At 38.5% G+C, this 24,283-nt stretch overlaps 2 protein-coding genes across 6 annotated transcripts in view; both read right to left on the bottom strand.

Moving 5' to 3' along the window:
* Window positions 1–16,256, bottom strand: part of baiap2a (BAR/IMD domain containing adaptor protein 2a) — a 66,975-nt gene extending 50,719 nt beyond the window's left edge. For 3 of the 5 annotated variants that reach the window (XM_012871014.3, XM_012871012.3, XM_036147952.1), the window contains exon 1: window positions 15,993–16,255. In XM_012871014.3, the coding sequence (XP_012726468.2) occupies window positions 15,993–16,064 (72 nt within the window). In that variant the 5' untranslated portion in view covers window positions 16,065–16,255. Of the gene's footprint in view, window positions 1–15,992 lie in introns of all 5 variants that reach the window. The other 2 variants (XM_036147951.1, XM_036147953.1) reach the window with 2 other exon arrangements.
* A 1,001-nt stretch (window positions 16,257–17,257) lies between these two features.
* Window positions 17,258–22,381, bottom strand: LOC105932046 (charged multivesicular body protein 6). The gene is made up of 8 exons (XM_012871015.3): window positions 22,164–22,381; window positions 21,903–22,012; window positions 21,662–21,749; window positions 20,620–20,706; window positions 20,155–20,220; window positions 19,912–19,992; window positions 17,684–17,759; window positions 17,258–17,603 (listed from the first exon to the last, which is right to left on the bottom strand). The coding sequence occupies exons 1-8, from the start codon at window positions 22,227–22,229 to the stop codon at window positions 17,551–17,553; spliced, it is 627 nt and encodes a 208-aa protein (XP_012726469.3). The 5' UTR covers window positions 22,230–22,381; the 3' UTR covers window positions 17,258–17,550.
* Window positions 22,382–24,283: the final 1,902 nt, after the last annotated feature.

Genomic DNA, 24,283 nt, shown 5'->3' with positions numbered 1-24,283 from the left:
TTGTCTGTACAGGCAATGTTGCACTGGGTCTGTGCTGAAGAACAGTTTAGCTGTTTTAATTGTTTGCTATTGATTTTTTTGTTTTAAATAACTTGGATTGCATTCTAAAGGGCTTAGATAAATTAAAATGTAAACTGGATAAATCCAAGCCAATGGATACATTAAAACATTGTTAGTGACCAGTAAAACTATTATTCTATTTATCAAAACAGCAAAAAAAAAAAAAAAAAAAAAAAAAAAAAAAAAAAAAAAAAAAAAAAAGGGCACTGTAATAGCCATTTTTGGTATCAGCACCATTTTATACGTCAATTTGAGGGTCAAATTTGACTGAATTATTCTTCACTGATTACAGATCATCTAAAATACAATTTGTATTATATATACATACATATATACATATATATATACACACACACATGCATAGTACATATACATACATACATACACACACACACGTACCATGTGTTAAGGCTTGCTGTGCCAGAAATATATTTGCAAAGGAAAATGTTCACACAAATACTGCCAATTTATTGTAATTTGTTGTTAAAACAGCAGATGTAGCCAGACGCAATTTTGCTAATAAAACAGTTGAGATGGAAGTAATACATTTATTTATTTTTTTACCCAATAGCTGCACAAACTACAATCTGTGGTCTATATTTGCAAAGTATCAAAAGCACAAAGACATTAACAAAGTTAAATAGCTGTTTATTTATTCCAAGTTATACTTTTATTGCAACATTTACCAACTGTATCACATAATGCATGTTTTCCCCATTTGTACAACCATGATTCCACTGTTGATCACAAAATACAAGCAGATGAAGTCAAGCCAAATAATCCATCCATCCATCTTTCTTACATGCTTATCCCTCAAGGGGTCGCGAGGGGTGCTGGTGCCTATCTCCAGCTTCCAATGGGCGAGAGGTGGGATACACCCTGGACAGGTCGCCAGTCTAAGCCAAATAATATTTTGGTAAATTAAAAAAAAATAAAAATTGCAAACCTTTGTAGCTGAAAAAACAACTAGGGTTACAGCATACAAATACTGTATTTGCCCACTGTAGGGCAATACAGGATTATTCAATTCAATGCGTTTCAGCTGGGTAAATACAAATATCTTGGTCCAATTAAAGTTATTCCATCACTCGACCAAGTCAAGATTTCATGCCAAAAGGATTTCAATGTTTTCTGCAAGGAACACAGTGACTTAAAACAAAAAACATCACGCAAAATAAGTTCTTAGAGAAAATAACGTACGCATTACCATAATGCAGCAACTGTTTATTAAAAGAATGTAAAGTTGAGCTTTATTCTTAACTGATCACAGATCAACTTTCCAGACCATTTAGATCTTCTGGTTCTCGTCTACTCTGCATGCCCAGAACCAGAACAAAACATGGAGAAGCAGCACTCAGCTTCAATACTCCACAAATCTGGAACAAACTTCCAGAAATCTGCCAAACAGATGAAATACTGTGTTCCTTAAAATCAAGACTGAAAACCCACCTGCTTAGAATTGTTTTCGACCCATAATAACAGGAACATCAACATTGATATTTGATGTGTATTGATGTTTTTTCACTTAATTCATTTGTTACCGGTCTCACAATTGGTGACTGTTTCAATGTATTTATGATGTTTTTATGTTTTCGTGCTGTAAAGCACTCTGAACTGCCTTGTTGCTGAAATGTGCTATTCAAATAAACTTGACCTTATGGTTTAATATAAATTTATCCCAAAGCTCACATGAAAACAACTTGCGTTTAAGCACCCCACTCCATTCATCCTCTGGGAATTTATGGATCAAATACCAAAAGAAACAGAACATAATTGGGGGAGAATTCCAACTCGGTTATGAAACATGCTTGCATAAAAGGTATCCCAGATCAGTCTGTCTCCCAGATGATAAAAAAAACATCCTCAAAACTTGTAAGGTAACGCTTATTCAAACAAGTCTTCACTGTGACTGATCTTGAGCAAAAAGAAACTCACTGATGAGGACAGGGCCCACAGAGCATTTGCAACAGATATGCACACTAATTTAAGCACCTACATTAATACAAGAGTATATTATAGAGTAATGGTGTTTTAAAGTGGTGGGAGGATTACATAAAAAGGCAAGTCCCAGTGTGCAATCATTACAGCACTCTCTCCCACTAAGGAGGTTAAAGGTTGCTGACACAAGCCTAGCTGCCTTTCTTGTACAAACTGGAAAAAGGCTTACTGACCCACAACCAGCGAACAGAAAACAAACACTAAAACAAATGCAACTACAGTCCAAATCTAATCATATGTTACACAATGGCTCCAAAATAAAAAATAAAAATATTATATAAGAGACAAAAATTACTATGTGTTTCCACATGGAGTGCAGCAGAAAAAAGACAATGATGTAATCAGTCTTCATTTCCTGTCATTGTTGCTAAATGTGTTATCCCAGTTCTCCTGTACTACATTGTTACCCTAATTGTAGAAGCTAATTGGGGAAATGGGGCCAGGAGACACTTGAGGTTGTATGACATGGTGTAGAGAGGAAAGGAAGAAGGAAAAATTAAGAAATGACATGCTGCATATTCACTCCCCTTCCACATCCTTTTGTATCATCTTAAAAAAAAAAAAAGAAAGAAAAAAACGACTAATCACTTATGGCTGAAAAGTAGTCTTCATCATTCCCGAGAATGAAATTGACTTATTAGAACCAAGGTCAAAAATTAAAGCAGACAATTGAAAGAGAGCAGAGAGATATGTTCTGCAAAATTAATCAAATGAATGTGCTGGAAGATGTGGGGGTAAAAAGACATTTCAACTAGAAAGGCTGCAGATAAATGAAAATATTAAGAAGAGTAAAGCGATTTTCCCCTCACATCCAAACTGAATTAATTTGTAAGATGCAGCTGAAACAAGGTCAAAACAGCAAATTCAGTTTGTTGGAGCAGTCATTTATCTCTTCTCCTTCTTTCTGCTCTCCCCTGTCACACATTTACACCTACACACACACACACACACACACACACACACACACACACAGACACACACACACACGCAAATATAATGACATGCTAAGGAGGCAATCTGAAAGTAACATCAGCTGATTAGAACCAGGGGGACTCACACGCGGTAACAAGCCAAGATCACATCATCTGTTCACTTGTGCCCTCCCCTTGCTCCCTTTTTTTAAACCAACACCTCGCCTGGAGGGCTTGAACCCCCCCCCCCCCCCCGATCAGATGAAGACGACACTTGTGAGTAATACATATCTGAAGACTGCAAAGACCCATCATGCAGTGAAAGCTAGCAAAGGCAGCCAAAGCGAATGAGGTAATTGAGGGGGAATGTAAACGTATGGGATGATGTGTAGATTGAAGAACATGTAGATCGTTTTTGATGACAAAGCAAAGTTGAGTTTAGAATATGCCTACAATAGGCAGAGTTGCCTCTCCAGTTGACCTTGTTGACCTCCTTAGCAAATAGCACTGGATCAAGACCAGACATGTTAGGATTGCAGTCTCTTACCGTTCTAATAAGACGGTTTGAAGGAAAACCCTGCGTTGCCTGAGCAACTGAGCCCAGGAGTAAACACATCAAACCAACAGCCTAACGGCAATAATTATGACCACAGTACTAACATGTTCAATGCAATCAATGAGTCGTCAGGAAATTTGGATATTATGCATTCAAGCTCCTGCACCAAATACAAATAGCCTACATCACTAAGGTAATTAAATAAAACAGGGTGAAAAAATATGAATATCTACTAAATTACCACAGAAATCAAGACAACCAAAAAGGACGTTAGGATAATGCCTGAAAAACATTTGCTTAGGAAACGAACAGTGCAAATAATGTGGTCAGTCTAGCCTTGAAGAATCTAATTTTGAGTTGTCTGAACAGGATATGAACTAATTGTTGCATGAGACCGTGATTGGATTAAAATGGCTTTTGAGTCCTACAGTAGCCCAAGTGGCTGGCTTTAAACCGATAAGTGAGCGCTTTTGTGTTTGTGTGTGCATTGGAGGGGGCGGGTGGTCAACAATAGCCAACAGAATATGGAAAATAAACCACAGCAAACAGGTGATGAGTCAGATGATTTATCTGTCATATGCGTAGTTTAGCTGATCAGATGGAACCACACAGAAGCATGCAGTGAATTAAGACTCCCTTGCTGATTGTCATCAACATTAAACATGCTGCTTGTAAGCATGCAAAGCGGTCTTATTATTTTCAGCTTCCTTGGAGCTTGGTATTCTCTCATGATTTAGAGCATAGATTTCATGAGAATCCAGCTGCTTCCATGCAAAATGCTAAAATAAACCTTCAGAACATTTTCACTTATTTAATGGCGAATAAACACATTCCTAAACGTCAAACTTAAATAGAAGCTGTAGGGCTGGATATCTTTTGCAGCTAAATTCTTTAGTACCTGAGCACTGAACCGTATATAAAGTATAATTGATATTAATGTTATTTTAATACCTAGCTGCCCTGAAGAAAAGTAGACAGATTTAGGCAGCGCTGCTGTGTATTGAGCATATTCGGATACATTGCTAGAGGCTGGTCTGCACTAAACTTTACAGTTGTTTATCTCCATCTCTTTCTGCTCCCCAAGGGAATCAATTGGGTGCTAAGGACGAAACCAGCTGATCACAAATAGCACCCCCCCCCCCAACTCCTCCACCCCCTTGCTGTCACAACTGATAATGCCAAACTTGTTGCCATATTGGAAAGATGGCACACACTTTCAAATGGCTGCATTCCTTACTACAATTCGCCTAAAAAAAGGCTAATTTAATTTCAGGATCAACTCAAAAATAGACAAGTCGCCGTTCAGAGTTTTCCCTTTTTCAGAAGCAGATGGCTGAGGCAGCCAATTTAAGATATACTGGAAGGTTTCCGCAGCAGATTGGCATATTCATCAATTATTAACAAGGTAAGGTAGGAGGAATGTGAAGAACAATAAGTCTATTTAGAAACTCAAATATTTAACAATGAAGTCAACTGAATGTTTTTAGGCACTTATGTTTGCTTTAGTCATTATGAAAACAATAGTTTGCAGTCCTTTCATACCTAAAGCCTGACCATATGGGACTATGCACTGTATTTGAACCGAAAGCAAAGCAAGGACGATGGGCCTCCATGTCCTTAAAAACAGCAGTGCACCAACTACAGGTTGCTAAAGTGCGAGCCACCAGAAGTGACAAAGACTCCTGGATAGGTGTCAAACTGTTTTCAGAGAGAACTGAACGAAAGTCTGGCGGCCTCCAATTTAAGCCGGTTTGCCGTTGGGATGACCCGGATAACTGAGAATTTGCACAGGCAAAGACTACGTGAATACCTGCACCTTCACCAAATTATGTCAAGGGGACCAAGTATGTTAATGCTGTGCACGGGGGGGCATATTCCTTCAGAACCATGCTCTTTTCCTTTGGTTGTGGAAGACTACAGAATGTTCCATGCAGTGATGAATTAGTCATGTTAAACCCAGACAGCCATGCATAAGATGACAGACCAAAAACTTTCTGACCTTACAGATAATGATGCTGCTATGTCATTCAAATAACCAAACTTTTTCAAACCTTTAATGCATAAGAGGCCAAGTCTTTTTTTTTTTTTTTGGGGGGGGGGGGTACTTAAAGGAAAAATCTTTTGACTTCTTGATGTGCATAAATATAGATATGTTTCAATAAATCAGAATATCAAAATGTTCATTCATTTCAGTAAGCCAATAAGAAAAAAAATATGTTTCTTTGGCAAATTCCATTGCAACGTGACACTAGCAGAGACAGATATTATTAATGTTGAAATGTGAAGTAATTGCAAACATAATCTTGGGAAAGACTTCCTGATTTAACAGTTGTCCATCAGACAGTGGATGATACCCCACCCAATGAGGGTAAGACAAAAAAAAAAGGTCACTGCAGTGCCGTCAGCTGTTAATGGAAAGTTGAGTGGAAGGAAATGGTGCCCCACTGCCCCATTTAATGCTCCGGTTCAGAATTCCTGGCAACTCCTTATATTTGTTAGAGGAGTAATGACGTTCACTTAAAATTTCTGACTAATCCCACAGTATTTGCAAGACATTGCACACAGAAGCAGTTCTTCTCAGACGTTATGGCAAGAACATGCTGCAAGAAGCGTGTGGAAATTATCAGTAATCCGGGTCATTGCAAAAGGAAACTGGGTTAAATCGGAGGCAACCGGACTTTAACTTTCTGAAAAAGTTTTAACAGCTATTCAGGAGTTCAGGAGGGAAAACTGAGCTAAAGTCCAGTTGCCTCTGTTGATGCTGCAATAACTTTTAAATGTAAGCTGCAGGAACATAATTTATATTCTTGTACCTATGGGAGACATACCAAGTGTCTGTTCTTGAAGAGTTAATATTGGCATTCTTAATATTTAAGTTTTTTCCATAAGAAAAATGCTCAATAGAGGTTGTGTGGATCCAAAGACCTGCCACCCAGAGCACCGAGGCAGATGCCAGAGGAACCAAAATTCCAGATGCACTAAGGGACCCCCGGGCAAAGGTACCTAAGAGGGACCAACACAGGGAACGCTGCCTCCCCCATCTGAGGGAAGAGCAGAGATGGGCCCCAGGAACCCCCCCCCCCAACAACTACGATGCTCATTCCCTCGGTAGCCGCAGGGACGAGCCCGCAGACTCCACCAGCAGCCATATATGCTGGAGTGGATCCAGCCATGGGTCCCCTGTGACCCGAGGCCCAAGGGCGCCCATCCCTCAATGGGGCTCCATGGGAGCGAAGGCCCTGTGAAGCAGCCGCCAGGAGCAATCCAACGGAGGAGAGCAGGGGGGTGGGAAATGGGGAGGGCCAGGGATTGGGGGGAAAGCACCACAACCTGATCTACCTGGTCCATACTCTGGTCCTAACCCCCACCTCAATCCCAGACCAGACAACCCACGGGGTCATCCACCCCTATATGGGGCTACCATGAACTAAACAGGCCAACCAACAGGAGCCCACCCCACAAACCCAGAGGTTCTATCTCCTCCAAACTATGCCTTCCATACCTAAGCCTCCCGCCCACCATATTCCAGGGGAGAGCAAAAGCAACAGCCAATTCCCGGGACCCAACGTCCACCCCCAGCCAAGACCCCGACCAGGTGGCCCCACTTCTCCTCAAGGCCCCAGACTTCGGGTGGTAATCGCACAAGGGGGGTGTGAAAAGACCCCGAGCCTGCCTTCACCTGCTCAAATGCTGTGTTGTTGCATGTTGTTCTTTCTTAAGTGCGTTTAAAAATGAGAAGGTCAAAAAAGGGGGTGCCCGGGACAGCCTCCCGGAAGATAGCAGGTGCTAGGGCACCCCCCGCACCAATGCACCCTACCCGGAGCCCCCAATGTCGTAATGTGAATGGGGCAGAGGAAGCCACCAGGGGTGAGGCCTAAACAATAACCCCCCCCCCCTAGATAAAAACTTCACAGCTGACCAAAATAAACCAAATTTTTTATTTACTTTAATTTATAACTGAAAACTACTTAATTTATACACTTATGTTACCCTACTAGCAGTTTTTAATGAAAGATATTAAGTCATCTTAAATATTTTTGTTTAAAATTTTGTACACTTGTAACACTTGTAACACCATGAAACAGTGACATTTTTGTCAAGTTTGTCGTATGGTGAGGATCTCATAACAGCCCATTTCTAGTATTGGTAGATAACTTCTAGTTAATACAGTTTGTACAAAGGCAGGTTTGCTCATAGTGCTACTTTAGGGTTTCAAACCTTTCAGAAAACACATCATTAATCTCCATTTGAACATAACCAGAATCAAGCCATTGCTTTCACATCAGTTGAGTCAAGCATGACTCATTGTGCAAGAAAAAGAATCAAGGAAATACTAACGTTGCAAAAGAAAGGATAGTCATCAAAATAATTTCTGACAAACATTCAACCAGGCTCAAACTTGCCATATTATCTTTCCCTGGCAAAGTAATTGGCGACTTATATCTCAGTTTTTAAACTGCAGAGAATATTTTACCTGTACAATCCTCTTGGCCATCTCATGGCCATGAAGGCAATACTGATTTATCATTTCTGGCAATCTTTGGTTTACTTTCACTGCAGATGGTGAGACTCAGCTGTATCTGTCAACCTCTCTTAGTGTGCAATACATCAGTAGTAATGATCTCTATGGATAAGCAAAACTGTCGTGTTGAAGCTTCGTCTCGCTCCTGAAACTTTCAGGCTGTTTTTCTTTCACCACTGTGGAAATAGCTGGAAGGCACAATTTTGGCTGATTCAGTCACAATTTGACAAAACATTCAACTTTATAACTGTGTCTGGCCCCAATATGATCTCCAAGAGGCCTTGGGTTGCGAAGTGAAAAACCAAGTTGCCTTTAAAATAGTTTCTATTGTTCCTTCTTCACCTTTTGGTGCCACTGCATAACAAATTATTTACCCATAAGACCTGCTATATACTTTTTTGCTGCCTCCCCAAGTCAGAGTGACACCAAACACCTTAGCATCACTCAGCTAACCTAATGCAGAGGCTGGTAGCCATAGCAACAAAGAGCCATGCTTTTGAGCTTTAGTTCTTTATCCAGAAAAAAAAAACTTCATTGTGCCGAGTAAATCAGTGGATCTCTCTGTAGTTCTCTTACATTTAACCAACCTAAATGCTGTTTCTCCAAATCACTACTAAAGTAAAAAAAATAAAAAATAAAAAGTGATTAATGATTTATGTCTAACTTTGGATTTCTTCACAAGCAAGACATAGAAGATTTAAGCAAATTTTATTTAGCATGGCTATTTCAAAGCTTTCAGAAAGTTATGTGTATAAATTATGAATGTTCTGTGCTAGGTCCCTGCGCTGACTGCTTCCTTATCATTTTACTAACTTTGCCACAGCCCAAAGTGAACAGAAAATCTTGTTTCTAATGCTTAGCTAATGTATACCATGAGAACATGGGGGGGGAGGGGGGTGGGGGGGTGTTCTGATTGGGCTTCCTGCAAGGTCAGTAATTTTAATAAAGCGTTGTTCAGCACAGTTTATTACAGCATGATGTTCGCTGGTTTCCTCAAAGGCCATCTTTTTTGCAGAGATTTTTGAATCCTGGTGAGCTTAGAAAATATGAGTTAAAAAAAGCTCATCAAAAAATACAATATGCCATTATATCCACGTGAGTATGCATACATAATTATCTCCTTTGTGCAGAGTAACATGGGTAGTCTGTGGTTGCTTCCTCTACTTGTAAAATGGGCGTATGATAGTGTGGTCAGTGTTGCCCAAAGTGGCAGGCTCTGTCTCAGACACAGAAACAGTTGCCACAGGCATGTTGACTTCAGTTTATGACCCTTGCATGTAAGGCCACTGTCCACTGCCAAGGTACTTACTAGAAATTTCTGTCTCAGTTCCTCTTTCAGTCTGTAATTACAGCTTCTCCCTCTTCAGTAATTAGGGACTTCAACAAGAATCTGGACTGTCTCCATCTATTCCCCCCCCTCTCTATCTTTTCTCTCCCACCCACATAAAAGTGTTATTTTTCTGAGCACAGCAACGTTCATGTCTGTTGTTTTTGTGTCATTTCAGACAGCAGCCACGTTCACAACGTGACTTCAAATCAACTGCATGCATCGTGACGGTTATGAAGCGTCTTTGCAGCCTGTACACAGTTAGCACTGCCAGTCTCTGCCCTTGAAAAAGTAACGCTGAGTAAAAGAAAAAGAGAAACGTCTCTAAACCATCCGCCCCCAGACGTGCAGAGAAGGTGGGTGTGTGGAGCAATAGTCCTCTCTCTGCATCGCAGTCAAAGGCAGAGAGAACAGAATCTGCTCTTCCACAAGCAATGAAGATTATGAAGCCTCCTGCAGTGGCTAATGCAATCATTTCAAGGCCCCAGGTGCCAGCAGGCATACACTTGTTGAAACACTATATTCCAGAAGCAGATGTTTGGGAGCTTGAGTCACTCCAGGCACCTTTAAATCTTGTATTATAAAACAAGCAGTGTCTGATGTGGTTCTGTCGGAACAAAAAAAAAGTAAATGAAGCACTGGGTTACATCTTCATACTTGCAACTCTAAACAACTTCTTTATGAGAGTTCACAGGATCAGCACTGTACATACATAACAGATCAGCCCTGTTTATAGTGGATTATTTTGGGAGTTATAAGGAATTTTAACATCCTCTTGAAATGTCCTGATATAAATAGATGCATGCTTGCAAAAGATCAAGTGATAGCCCCCTTTAAAAACAGAGTCCTTTAGCAAAATTATAGGACAGAAACACATAATGCCAGGTTGTTGCTAAGAGACCACCTTTTCTCATATAATTCTTCCATCAGAGTATGGCAAATGTGACTATGGTGAAAGTCACAACAAGATTGCAAAAGACAACTATTAAACAACAGTCCTGACCTCCGAATTAGCAACACCTTGCTAATTGAATCAAGAGGGTTGGACCCCGTTTGCTCCTAGAACCCCCCCCACAATCCTTCATGGCATAGATTTAGCAAGGATGCAGAAACAATCCTCTTGAGCTTTTGGTCCATACTGACATGACATCACACAGCAACAGCAGATTGTTAGTTGCATATCCATGATGTGAAGTGCCATTCCACTACATCCAGAAGGTGTTTTTTTTTATTTTATCAAGATTTTATTTTATCAAGGTTCACTGCTGTGTTTGCACTTGAATGCACACAATCTACAGAAAAGTTCAACTGACCCTAAAAGGAGTCTGTACATCTTCCTTGATTAACCCACATTACTAGAATTAAAAGCAAGGAGTAATCCTAATAATGTAGGGATCCAACTGAGGAAAAATTAAGACACGAGATAGTGAACCTACACAATTGTAGGTCAAGATATTTTTTTTGATTAATTTAAATTTCCAGAGATCTAAGTGCAACATGCAAATGTTTCCCATAGGTTTATGGTTTAAGTAGCCCCCAGTTCCCTGTTCTTAGTTTAAATGAGTGCCACTCGATGTGGGCTTCTGTTGTTGTAGTCCATCTGCTTCAATGTTCATCTTGTGCATTTAGGGTAGGTATTGTAACACCTAGGTTGTTTATTTGAGCTACATACAATGTTTTGTCATCTCAAACAAGTCTCCCCATCATCTTCCAACCTTTGAAATCAAGGCATTTTGTCACCGCAGCTAACTTGATGTTCTGTAGTCATACGGACAAAGCTCCGTAAACCCAAAAGATGGTTATGTTCAAAAATGCTTGTAAATGAGCAATTTCATCAGCAACCATGTCTGGTTCCATTTTTCATGCTAGGAGTGAACTTCAGCTAGACATCCTCACCATGTCTAAGATGCCTGAATGCATTGAGTTGCTACAATGTGATGATGAAAAGTGTTTGACGCCTTTTAGGCAACAAACTGTATTCCCCTTGAAATTAGACATGGGTTGTCATGACATTCTCAAAGAATAAGCACGAAAAAAAAAATCCACAAAGGTTTCATGGTAAAAACGCTAACATGCCATGTATCATGGTACTAAAACAAAAATATAAAATAAGAATACATAACATAATCTAAGTGCTTTCTTCCAAATAAAGAAAAAAACAGTAATAACTGCAGCTGCTACTTTAGTTTACTTTACTTAAAACTTCAGCTTACCACGATACTAGTAACAAGATCTTGTTTACATCAAACCCTAAATGCTTTAACATCTGAGTATCATGGCCTGTCCCATAACAGCAGACCCAAATTTAGATTGAAAATGCTAATTTGCCTTTCATAGACATGTAAGAGAATAGGGCACTGTTTTCCAGGCTGTGTTAACATTCAGGGAGTGGCAATGCATGAGAAAATGGGAGCTGCCCCGCAGGCTGCTAAAGATGAGCCACACCCTTCTATTGCCTCACCTGCGGAAGGTGTGTTTAAAACCTGCACTGCTTGTATCGAAGCTAGAAAACAACACTTCCTGGGACAATGACTGAGTAAATACAAGCAAAACTGCAGTCTTCTACTGGGCGTGTTGGGGCACTTTTTTTCCCTCAGTGTAACCTTCCACTTTGCTCATTGTTTGGGGATAACAGTATTTGAACCAACACGCAGCCCTATTCTTCTTCTCGAGCTTCTACGCTGATTAATCTCTTTGCTCACTTTAAGCAAGCCAGGTCAGCGCTCAGACTTCATCTGTCCGCTTCATAAGAGGCTTGACCTGAAGCGCCACCCTCCACAGACATGGCCAGCTGGTGGAGATGACAGTAGTGCAGACACACACCGACACTGAGTGTCAGCCTTAAGTATCCGTCTCACCAAGTCAGCATGGGGATAAATAGATGCAACCGCCATGTCTGGGGCTGCCTGCCTATGGGAGGGAGGGGAACTCAAGTGAGTCACAGAGGATCATGCAAAAATTACTGGGATTCCCGTGCCGACTCCCTCGTTGATCAGGATCATCTCAGAAAGCTTAGGCGTGCCCAGGGCCTTTATCAAAGGCACAACGCTTGCAGGGAGACTGAAAATCCCCAGTCTCACCCCGTTAAACACACACACAGTAAACTGGGCTAACATCAGCAGTTACCCCCCTCATTACCCTGGCGATTACTCAGTATCTGCCCAGCTGCTTGCTGAAACTACTTTCAGCCGCAGCATGTTTTAACATCTCTCCTTCCTCAAGAAACCTTTGCTTGCACAGAAAGGAAAACACACAGATCTATTCAGAATCCATATGGCAGAAAAACTATGCGAAAGCAGGGTTGGGTTTGCGGAAGTCCTAACGTAATCAGTGGTTCTCCACCTTTTTTCAGCAATGTAACCTACATGAATTCTTTTTCAGCCACGTATCCTCTAACTAGTGCAAAGTATTTGACTGGACCAAAATGAAAGATGTGTGACTAATTTAAATTGCTGACTGATTTATTAAACCTTCCAACTAATAAGCATTCAACAAATATCAACCGAAACTTAACTTTTTTAGGTTCATGAAACCTTCTCAAACTAAAACAATTCATATAATGTATAAATAAGAAAATGTTTCTGCTACAACAACAAAAAAATAGCTTAAATATGCTTAGAATCTGGAAATATAAAAAATAATAAACAGAAACTGAGCATCAGATTAAACTGTTCTGAAATTACACTGTTGCACTGAACTGATTTCACTGCCCTTTCATTTTAGGGAGAAACTCATGTTTGCACCCAACTCAGATGTTTTATTGTATTTGATGCAAATTCTGTAATTAAGCCGTTTTCCAGGTTCTGTTTCTTCTTTGTTGTTGTTTGGATCACAGTCATTGCAGAGAAGGAGGTCTGACATAGATATGTGGAAGTTAATTGTACAAGCTACTCCAAAGCTTTCCCTAACAAGTCAGGGTCTTCCTTTATGCACATCCCAAAATGCACTGTTCTGAGCAAGACTGGGTCAAACCATCTTGAAATCAGAATCAGAATCAGATATGCTTTAATAATCCCAGAGGGAAATTACTGTTTCAGTACAACCGCCATGAGACGATTTACTGAGGCCATGCTGCCAAGGACACTGCCTTACACAGGGCGATGCCATGAAATGGGAAGCAAACAAATCTTTTAAAATTTAGATATAGGAAAATTTAACAGCTTGCCAAACTATGAAATTAAGATTATGTCTTATTTTAATTTTAAAAAAAAATTATTTAGATTAAAGGTTTTACAGTTTTTATGCCTGAATTCAATTTTCTATAGACTCTAAGAAATTAAATTAATAAGTACCCCTGGAATGCCTTCAATTGCCCCCAGGGATACTGGGACCCCCGACTGAGAATCAGTAGTGTTGAGGGTATTAAACGACTGTAGGTGCAAAAAAGTGATGCCAGGTCAGTGAAAAGCATTAATTGAATAAGAATGTGCAAACACCGGTTCAAGATGATAACCTTTATTAATAATAACAAGTTTTGCTCTGCCCCAAAACAATACACATTATATCTTTGTGTTCCACTCTTTGGTGCAATAAACAACTAGTACTTCTAAAGAAAATATCTTTCAATTAACAAGAAAGAGAAATATAATAGAATTCAAATGGAATGCATTTAAATATCAAATGACATGCTATTTTTAAACTGCCCTAATCAGGCTATTTTTATTTTTTATTTTTTTTTGCCCAATACAGACTTCTATTCCATTTACCATACTTTCCTTTTAAGGACTATAAAATAAGAGAGAAAAGTAATCGTTTACTACTTTAAAAAAAATGCAACAAGTACATGCTTTAAACTTATGTGTTCATTAACTGAATGTTGGTTGTATTTCATAGTTTTGACACATGTAATAAAGGGGGGGGGGGGTATTTTTCAGTATTTGACATTCTAAACAACCACAAGAAATTTTATTAAAAAAAATAAAAAAAATATATAATAATAATAATAATAATAATAATAATAATAATAAATATATATATATATATATATATATATATATATATATATATATATATATATATATATATATATATATATATATATACACACACCATTTTTTTTTAAATGTCAGACACCGCCTTTTAAAAGAAAAGCTTGCATTTATACTTGGGTGTTAGTTGCCACTGGGTCAGATCCCTGGCGTGAGAGAGGGACCGCCTTCCCACTCCAATGCCCCTCAGAGTGTGTGCCTGTCAGGGCTCTGATGGGGTGCCTCGTCCCCAGTGACAAAGGTTCACTGCTGTGTTTGCACTTGAATACACACACTCTACAGAAAAGTTCAACTCACCCTAAAAGGAGTCTGTACATCTTCCTTGATTAACCCACATTACTAGAATTAAAAGCAAGAAGTAATCCTAATAATGTAGGGATCCAACTGAGGAAAATGTTAAGACACATGAGATAGTGAACCTACACAATTGTAGGTCAAAATATTTTTTTTACTAATTTAAATTTCCAGAGATCTAAGTGCAACATGCAAATGTTTCCCATAGGTTTATGGTGTAACTTTTTACAGTCTGATTAAAAATACCTTGTTAAAATAATCTTAAGCAGGTATTGAACATACAGTTCATTATCTATGTTTTTGTTGATCTGATTTAATATCCTGACTTTAAATGTTGTGTTTTCAATAGCTGTAATAGAAAAGTCCAAACTAAAAGACCCAATGCATTAAAACATCAGCATGTAGTTTTTTAAATATTGTTTTTCACTTACTAAATTCAGTTACTGAAATTTTAAGTGGTATTCTAATTTATTGAACATGACTTATGTAAGAATGGATTCAGCCAGTAGGATGGGAATAAAGGGTGGATTTCAAGTAATGCTTAACAAATTTCTTTAAATGAAATTAAAGGTATGTATAGATTTTATTTTAGTCCAAAACCTGAATGCATGGTAGAGGAAGGCCGGCACTCTTTCAATGCATTACATAGCAATTTGAGCTAAAACAAGAGGATTATTGAGTCATCTGTAGGTGCAGCTATTTATCAGCTGTTATTTCATGCTGGTGCAAACATCAGATAACCCAAAATCTGATCAATCCACCTAATTTCTTCGGCGTTTATTCACAAAACAAACATAATCACAGCCCCCACCCCCACCCCAATTCCTTTTAATTGAGGATTAAACACTGTCTGCCAAGTCCACACAGGTCTTTGTATGAAAAACAGGTTTGAGAGTAAGAGGACAAATGTTTACTTGTTGCAACAGAGGCTCAACCCTCCCAGCCAAACGCAGTCCTCCGGAATGCAGAATGTTCCCATTTCAAAGAACCAGGCTTGTATAAATCCACTGGTTTCCAGGGACAGGCACAGGAGGCGGACTAATTCAACAGGCCTTCATGTAATGAGACTGTGACCCTGATTTTGCAGGTTTGGGCTGAAAGGTGTTGCCCTAATTAACATGCGAGACGAGAATGTTAGAAAAAGGGTGGATTGTTTATTATTATTATTATTACGTATTAATTTTATTTTTAGGAATTGAAACAATGCAACCAACTCAGATTCTTATTGAAATTGTCAAGAAAATTACGCGTGGACTTTAATGCATTTTTTTAACAGCTAAACCACTAAACTCGTGTAGCCTATATCTCCAAACTTTATTTATCAGTTCAGCCTTACCTTGTAAACATTTTCCGTCATGCGATGAACCTCGTCGGTGCGAGACATGGTGAAATCTTCAGCCAGGACCATAAACGATTTTTCTCTTAAAAGCGTTTATCCGTGTAAAAAAAAAAGAAAGAAAGAAAAAAAAAAGGGAGTGGACAGGTAGGGGGGGAATAACAAAAACTTTGAGCTGACAGTGAGCGACTGAAACGCCACCGCAGGAATGAGGCTGCGCTCCCGAAACCTACAAACTAAACACACCTTCCTTCTGCGCTGCTGACAGCCCGCTGCTGCCTTCACGGACCACTCCGGAGCGCCGTGTTTTTCACAATCCCTAAGCTTTCACGTTGGTTTTTCAAACGCATTCAAATTAAACATGCGTCGCAGTTAGGTTTGAACCGACACTCGCGTAAAACACCGAAATGGTGGTTGTTTACTCAAAAGAAGCCACATTACCGAGAGTAAAATGTATGAGTGAAATCCATCTATCCGTTTTCTAACACGTCTATCCCTTGTGGGGTCGAAAGGGTGCTGGTGCCTATCTCCATCAGTCAATGGGCGAAAGGCAGGGTACACCCTGGGCAGGTCGCCAGTCTATCACTGGTATTAGTAAAATGTTAGCTGCATGTACACCGAATGCCATATTTCCTACAGCCTTTAAATGCAGCGTTTTCTTGTCAAACTGCAGATTTGGTGCACGCCTCCTGACTCTGTGGAAGTGGAGCCCGATAATCCACACAGTATAGAGAAATAATTTCTCTTTTGGTTCTATAAGTTTAAACCATGAAGCATTGGATTGATGTAATTGGTAAAAAAAAAAACTTCTCCATTGGGGTATATGTTTGATTGATGTCCTCATAGATCAGTTGAGACAATGAGTTGCAGCTCTTGCACCCTTCCAGTGAAGGAACTGATATATGTGCAGTTCAACCTCCAAGATTAAGATGCTCCTCCAGTTCCAATATAATATTTCATCATGACAGCTCTAAGCCAGAGAGGCTGATTTCAGAAACACCACTGGGGATTTGTCCATAACTTCACATTAATTCGTCTCCAATTTACCAAAAGGTATAAGACCAAACGTGCGATATTGCTTCTCCAAGGGTCTCCCACAATCAGCAAGCCTTTTATTTGACAATAAACACGTTGACTGCACTGATGCCATCATTATGGACCCATGGTTTGTATCTGTATATTGTCACAGAAAACAAGCAAGCAGTGCCCCCTTCTGGAGAATATACATGCTCTACACTTTGATTTAAAAAGAGTCAACACAGATATTTGTTCTACAGCTTAGTTTAATATGTAAAACCTTTTGACTTTTGAGATTATTTTAAAACATCTAAAAATCCCCTCGTTTTCCAAAAATGCCTTAACCAGCACGTTAACTATGAAACACTATTCCAAATCAAACAAGACAGAAATGCAATATTTCACTTCATGTTGCGGCTTCACAATGCTGCTCCGGTAAACCGTGTGAAAAGTCTCTATTGGATACAGATCATCCCGTCCTCACGAAATTAAAAGGACTTTTTTTTCGCAGATCAGCACTGGATATCAATCAGAAATGCTGTCACGCTGCCAGCATATCTCTTTGCTGCGTCTTCTTCCTTTCTTCTTTTCTCTCTAAAAACAGAAAAAAATAAGTACATTAAAATTCAATCGTTCCTTCCCCCAGGTGTGTAGAATAAAAAGATAATGTCTACCTGATTCATCCTTTGCAGCTTCCGGTATCTCTGGTATAGGCTCAGTGGGAACCTCTGGAAGTGCTACATCTTCTCCCTGTGTAATAAGAAAAAAACATATAAAAATAAAAACATATAAAGCTTTCAAGGCATGCTGGGTTCAAAACCTACAAATGTTATTTACCAACTTCATGAACATCCAGTTGTAATCATTTTTTTTTTTTATCTGTATATTGATAGTTTGAGGTTTAAATAAAAAAAATGCTTCATTGAAAATGCCATCATAGGAACTGACCCTAAAGCATCACAAAGTCATTGGTGTAAAACTGAACTGCTTTTGTGGGTGTTGGTGGGATGTTCTTCAGGGAAGATTTGCTGTAATTTAGGCCAAAAAACTCAGTATGTTACTCATCCAGTGTAACATCTTCCACAAAACCTGTTTTATTATATACATGGTTCACTGCAGAATGTGGCTGAGCTCGAATGATATCCATTTAAGAGGAAAATCTTTTTTTCTCTTTTAACAGTAGCTGGTGTAAAACCGTCTCAACTGGACACAATGTGATTTTAGATCGTATCTTAGTGGGACCATTTTTTATTTTTTTTAACCAAACAGTTTCACTGAGGTGAGGGTAAAAAAAAAAAAAAATCTAAACTGGCGACGGCCAGGAAAGCTGTTGTTTTGTTTGTAGTACCTAAACATCCTTTAAAGTTGTGCTTTAAAGATGCAAACATCACTTTTTATTGGATCAGTTCAGAGTTGCAGCCGCTACATGTAACATTGATTTTAGATGCACTCTGACAACCATGTTTTGTAAAATAAACATGTTTCATCACAGTTTGCTGTTGTTGATGCGACAATTGGCCTTAAAAAATCTCTCATAGCAGCCGTTACAGTAGATTTTTCTGGCCGGAAGCCGGGATTTCAGACTTCCCTCTGCAAATGAAATGCAACATTAGCCCTCGGCGTGACTGTCCCAGGGTTGACTCCAGGCCCGTCTTCCCTCTCTCTTTCTCTCAACCCTGCTTCCTGTCAGGCCACCTTGAAATAAAGGCCACTTGTGACACAAAAATAATAAAAAGTTATTTTGTGTATGCTTTTTAATTGTTTTCTTAGTAAAGACAGCACTCCTGGCTTAATGCTTCACTGTTTAGTTGTGTCCCTATTGCAGCAAATTGTTTTCCCTTCTTTTTGATTCTTTCTTATGAAAGTACACCTGACTCATTGAGTTTGTGTTTTGTTTTATCTCTTTCCTGGACAAAGATGGCTGCACTTCCTTAGATGGATAACCTCCCACCACATGACATTATGTTATTAACTTACTTAATTTTATTTTTTCTATATTTAGCATCAAATGGGACTTGGTGTATTTGGATGTGAATTTGACTTTATTAAATTTTTCAATTGTGTTCGAAAATAATTGGATGGATCTGTATGGACCAAACTGAATTCTACACAAATGTATATAAGTTGGACCAATTTCTCTTGTAAAGAGCCCTGAGAGGAGGACATTTACCATTAATTGGTCCCAATATAAATTTACTGAATTGAACTGCACTGGATGTATAACTGAAGCTTTGCAGTACATAAGCTTCCGTGTGCAGTTCAAAGTAAGAAAATCCACAATAAAATAAAACAAAACATGAGCGACAGATTTTTTTTTCCCTGTCAAAGATGGATGTTGCATATTCATTCAGGTTTTTTGATGGCGCCCATAAAATATTTGTTAGTGATCAAATATGATGGGAAATTTGCTGTGTTTTTTTTTTTCTTTTCAGATTGCTCTACTCCAGATACAATTATTCTCAGAGCATAGCAATCTTTGAGCTTTTTTTGTATAATAAGGATAAATGCAGTCAGTGAACAAGTGTCAACACACAAGTATGAAACACAGTAATTTTTTTTTAAGTCTGACAGTGTGTATCATTTAAAACAATTATAAGACAATAGAATACAAATGTGAGGTTTTAATCATTATGAATCTGCATAATTCATAGTCTCAGCAGTTTTAGTTACAAGTTGTACGTAGATTTTTTGATGGCTGTGGATCGATTAAAATCATTTGTAAGACCTACTAAAAATAATATGTAATTTAAGCTACCATGTGTCTGCTCTCGTCCAGGAGAAGCAGCAAAATGCTCAAGATCAGCAGTGTGTTTAAATTTGAGTGTAACAACAAAAAGAGATGTATGGTTGAAAAGACATTTTGAGAATAAATAAGACATAAAACATCCATCTTAGAACCCACCTGAGTGATAGCTTCTAATTCTGCTAAAACTGCATCTTCATCCTCCTGTGTCAGGGCTCCAGCCAACATTTCATCTATTTGCTGCAGAAGCAAAATGTAAATTGTTTGTTAAATCACTACCTAGTTTTAATTCTAGGCTACTATGTGCAACATTTAAAGTAAATAATAGGTCATTTACAGACACTAAAGTATAATAAGTATATGGCAAGTAAATATAGGTTAATTGGGAAAAAAATGATTTACCCTTTGATATTCAATTGATTCTTGGGTCTCATCCAGGATTTTTTCCACATCTTCTATTGACATGATCTATCACAAACAAACACACATTACACTTTGTTTTTGATATTAAACTAAACATTAGTTTCTTTTCCACACCCTGTCAGACTTGTGAATCCTGTAAGCAAGGTCTGAGTATCTAAGCATTTGCAGCAGTCAAACCGATGTCGCTGAGGCTTTTCTTCCCTAATCCTTTAATCTTGAAGCCATGTGCACTAGCTATGCTGTTGCAGCACAATCCAAAAGCCTTGTGCTCTGCTCAGACCTTACTCGTGGATCACATTATAGAAAGCACTCTGATCACGGGGAACTTTGACCCTGTTACTGTGCACACTGATGTATGAAGAACTTAAGGGCACATGCATACAATGAATGTGGAAGGCACATTTCTAAACAGAGAACAGGAAAAAAAAAAAAAAAAACATCTACCTCGTGCATGCTTTTCAGGCATTCATTGCCAATCTTAAGCCCCTCGATGACTTTCATCTCGATTTGCATGAACTCAATATCTTGAACCTGTTGAGAAATAACAGCGATTTAAAAACAAAAAAGTAGCTGCAGCATAAATGACAGGTATGCTGACGAAATTGCAAATTCAAAATTAGTGAGTTAGTTTTATTATGTCACGTTTAACTTTGTATTATTTACACTGCAGAGATTTAGAAGAAAACTTTTAGAGATCCACTGAAAATAGAATCAGACAATTTAAACGTGATTTTATCCTCCTTATTGCCCTAAATGTAAAAAAATAAATAAAAATTCCCGCAATATGCCTTAGCAGTTTAAAATGAAGTCAGAAAAGTAAAATACAAGCTGTTTATTTTAAAAAGAGTGTAAGACTTAAAAATCAGAAAGCTTAATACTACAGAAAAGTTGCTGTATTCTAACCTTTTGAAGAATCTCACCCTTCAGGCTAGGCCCTACTCACTCCAAAGGAAATACAGACAGACTGATGTCTACAGCTTGGTAATGACTTTGTCAGCGCTTTGAGTGGTGAGTATTCAAAACAAATCATGATCAATCACACCAAAGGCTTCTTAAGGCTCATGTACGGTTTCAGTAAATCAATAAATGATTAAAACACATCTATATATTGAGGTAAGAAAAATACTTCTAATAATCAGGTTTTATTTGCACAGATACCCCCCTACTTAATCTTAACGATTTTACTGTATTTATAAATTGTCTGTAATGCAGAAACAGACGGTTAAGTAACTTACGGCTGTATTTGCCCCAATTATTGTTTTATTCATTGTAAAAATGCTGTACTGAGAAAATTAAATTTGTAATGTACACTGCAAGTAGGCTACAAAAGTGTTTTGTAGTGAAATGGATCTTAGAGAGAAATAGAAACAGGCTATAAACCGTATCAGCAGATCACAGGTTTATGGTGATCAGAAATTTGTCAAAAAAACGTCTTCAGAGAACGGCAAATGTTATAGTAACTAAATAAGGACAATCAATAACTCACCATGTGCTCTAGGTTTGAAATCTGACCCTCGGTCTTTTCTAGTAGCTGATCCTGGTAGCGTTTTTTCTTAAGAAGCAGCAGTGCTTTTCTGCAAACACAAGTTTTAAAAACAAACAAACAAACTATTCAGCTGTGGAGTATTAGAAATAGAGTGCATACAGACAGTGTTGCCACTGAAAAGACCTGCTTCACGGGAGAATGTTACAAAACCGCCCTCATCTATAGCTCGAAGTCTGCTTACTGTTTCTTGCCATCTTTCAGCAGCTGCTTAGCCAGCAGTCTTTCCTTCTCCAGCTGTAAGGTGATTCTCTTTTGATACTGTTTAAGCTTATCTCGCTGCTGCTTCAGTTGCTGCAAAATTAAGCACAAAATCAGAAAACTATTTTCACAGACAACATTTTGTAAGCACATATACTTATTTGATAAAGATGCAGCTAATGTTGGTTATGAGCTTGTCGACTGACAATAATAATAGGCTGATGGGTCGACTAACGGAGCTTACCAGAATGGCTTTGTCTTGCTCCGTTACACGAGAGGATCGGCTCTTTCTCCCAAAGACGTTTCCCATTATCTAGCCACATCCTCGCCTAGCGACACACAAAACGTTACTTTTTACTGATCATTTTCTTACGGTGACAAACAGCCGCAAATGGCTAGCAGGCTAGCTGCTTACGCCATGTCTGCAAGGTTTCCGCTCCTCGTTTGCTACGGCAAGCGAGGATGGACCAGCCGTCTGGGTTGTGACTTCGCCCTCGACATTCGAAATTTGAAATTTCTACTAAAATATATTACAAATAACTTTTTTATTTTATGTCACATTTTATTTATGAATATTTGAAGAAAAAAACACTACAATGTTATATTTCAAACAACAGCACCCTATGCGGATTGACTGCTAGCACCCTGGACAGCTCCCATTTCCGTTTTGTATTTTATTTTTCAAATTTTCTTAATGTCGCCACAGCTATCAGAATTTGTCAACTGGACATAGCTGTGATGCAGACAAGAAAGGAAGGGCAATGTTTTTTTTTTTGTTTTTTTTTTTGTGTCCTTTCTGACCGTGCACCATAAGAATTGCTTTCTCAATGCCAAAGCGAGCCCCACAGATTTACTTTGAAAAGTGGAGCACCATTGCTTTCGCCACAGTTCCCGCCCAATGTACACACAGAAAACTCCACTGGACACTATTTTGATATTATTCCAAATTCAACGGACGCAGAAACGGGAAGGTAAAAGAGAAAAAGATGAGGCAAAGCATTAAAGCTTTGCCTCATCATTGTTGTCTGTTTGGTGACAAAGCAGTATTTGATTGCAAATAGCAACGAAAAGGATACTGGGTTTTCTAATTTAATAATCCGAGAAGTATACATTCATGTACAGCTCAGCTGGTATCTTCCTTGATATTCATGATGCTGTTTGTTCACTAATGTGATCTAATAAACCTTGAGAGTAGCTGCAATTATATTGAGATTAAATTACGCACTTTTGGACTCTACTAATTATGTGACTTTGGAAAGCACTTACGTTAACTAGATTGTATTAAGTGCTATCAGAGCAAAGGGGACTGAGTAAAAGTGCATTGTTTGTAATTGATCATTTTCCTTCCACTTCACAGTTTCATGCTACTTTGGGCGTTGGTCTAGTACATAAAACCCCAATGAAACAAATCTAAGTCTGTAAGTTTAACGTCTCAAAATGTGAAAAGGTTTATATCAAAATGTATGTTTGCAAGTTACTGTAACACTTTGAAATCACTTGTATAGAATGTGTCAAATTATTATATTTTTTTCAGTGCCATTAAGAGCAAAATTATCTTTGTGCAATAAACTACACATCAGGGGTCTTCTGATCCAGTATGGTATTGTGTTTAAATCAATCAATCAATCAATCAATCAATCAATCAGCTTTATTTCTAGAGCCCATTTTAAAAACCGCATGGGTGGCCAAAGTACTGTACATTAAAACAAGAAAAAGTTAAAAAAACAAGTTAAAAACACATAAAACATAGGCACACAACATCAAAAGCTAAAAAACAGGTTCACGGCAAGAGTATTTTAGAATGCCATACACGACAAGTTCACAGTGTATTAAAACCCAGGAAATAAAAGTGTGTTTTTAAAACAGATTTAAAAACAGGAATAGAGGAGGCCTGTCAAATACTCAATGGTAAGTTATTCCATAACTTAGGAGCAGCAACAGCAAATTCTCTGTGACCTCTGAGCTTCAGCCCAGTTTTAAGGTCTGTCAGCAGCAGCTGATTAGCTGATCTAAGGGTGGGCTGTAAGGCTGAATCAGCTCACATAAATATGGTGGAGCAAGGTTGTTCAAACATTTAAAAACAAATAACAAAAGCTTAAAATTAATTTTGTAGAACCAGGGAACCAGTGCCGGGATGCTAGAATGGGAGTAATATGCTAGTGCCTACGGGTCTGATTTCACAAATAAGCAGCAGAGTTCTGCACAAGCGGCAAAAAGGTAAGAGAGGTCTGGCTAATGCCTTCTGTATATACAGTACATTATAGTAGTCAAGACAAACTGGGATAAAAGCATGGACTAGTTTTCCTACTCAGGCCTTGCTAAGATTGATCTCACCTTTGCTATCAGAGTCAAACTTTATCCCCA

Source organism: Fundulus heteroclitus, chromosome 16 (genome assembly GCF_011125445.2).
Source record: "Fundulus heteroclitus isolate FHET01 chromosome 16, MU-UCD_Fhet_4.1, whole genome shotgun sequence".
Taxonomy (NCBI): Eukaryota; Metazoa; Chordata; class Actinopteri; order Cyprinodontiformes; family Fundulidae; genus Fundulus; species Fundulus heteroclitus.
The sequence above is the reverse complement of the archived record's forward strand: the minus strand, read 5'-3'. Positions and strand labels throughout refer to the sequence as shown.

What these genes read in the sequence shown, in the direction of transcription:
- LOC105932046 (XM_012871015.3), bottom strand. Translation starts at nt 22,229, where the DNA reads ATGGGAAACGTCTTTGGGAGAAAGAGCCGATCCTCTCGTGTAACGGAG. An exon ending in AGCAAGACAAAGCCATTCTG is followed by an intron (nt 22,013 to 22,163) that starts GTAAGCTCCGTT and finishes TTAATTTTGCAG; the next exon opens with CAACTGAAGCAGCAGCGAGA. An exon ending in TTTCAAACCTAGAGCACATG is followed by an intron (nt 20,707 to 21,661) that starts GTGAGTTATTGA and finishes ATTTCTCAACAG; the next exon opens with GTTCAAGATATTGAGTTCAT.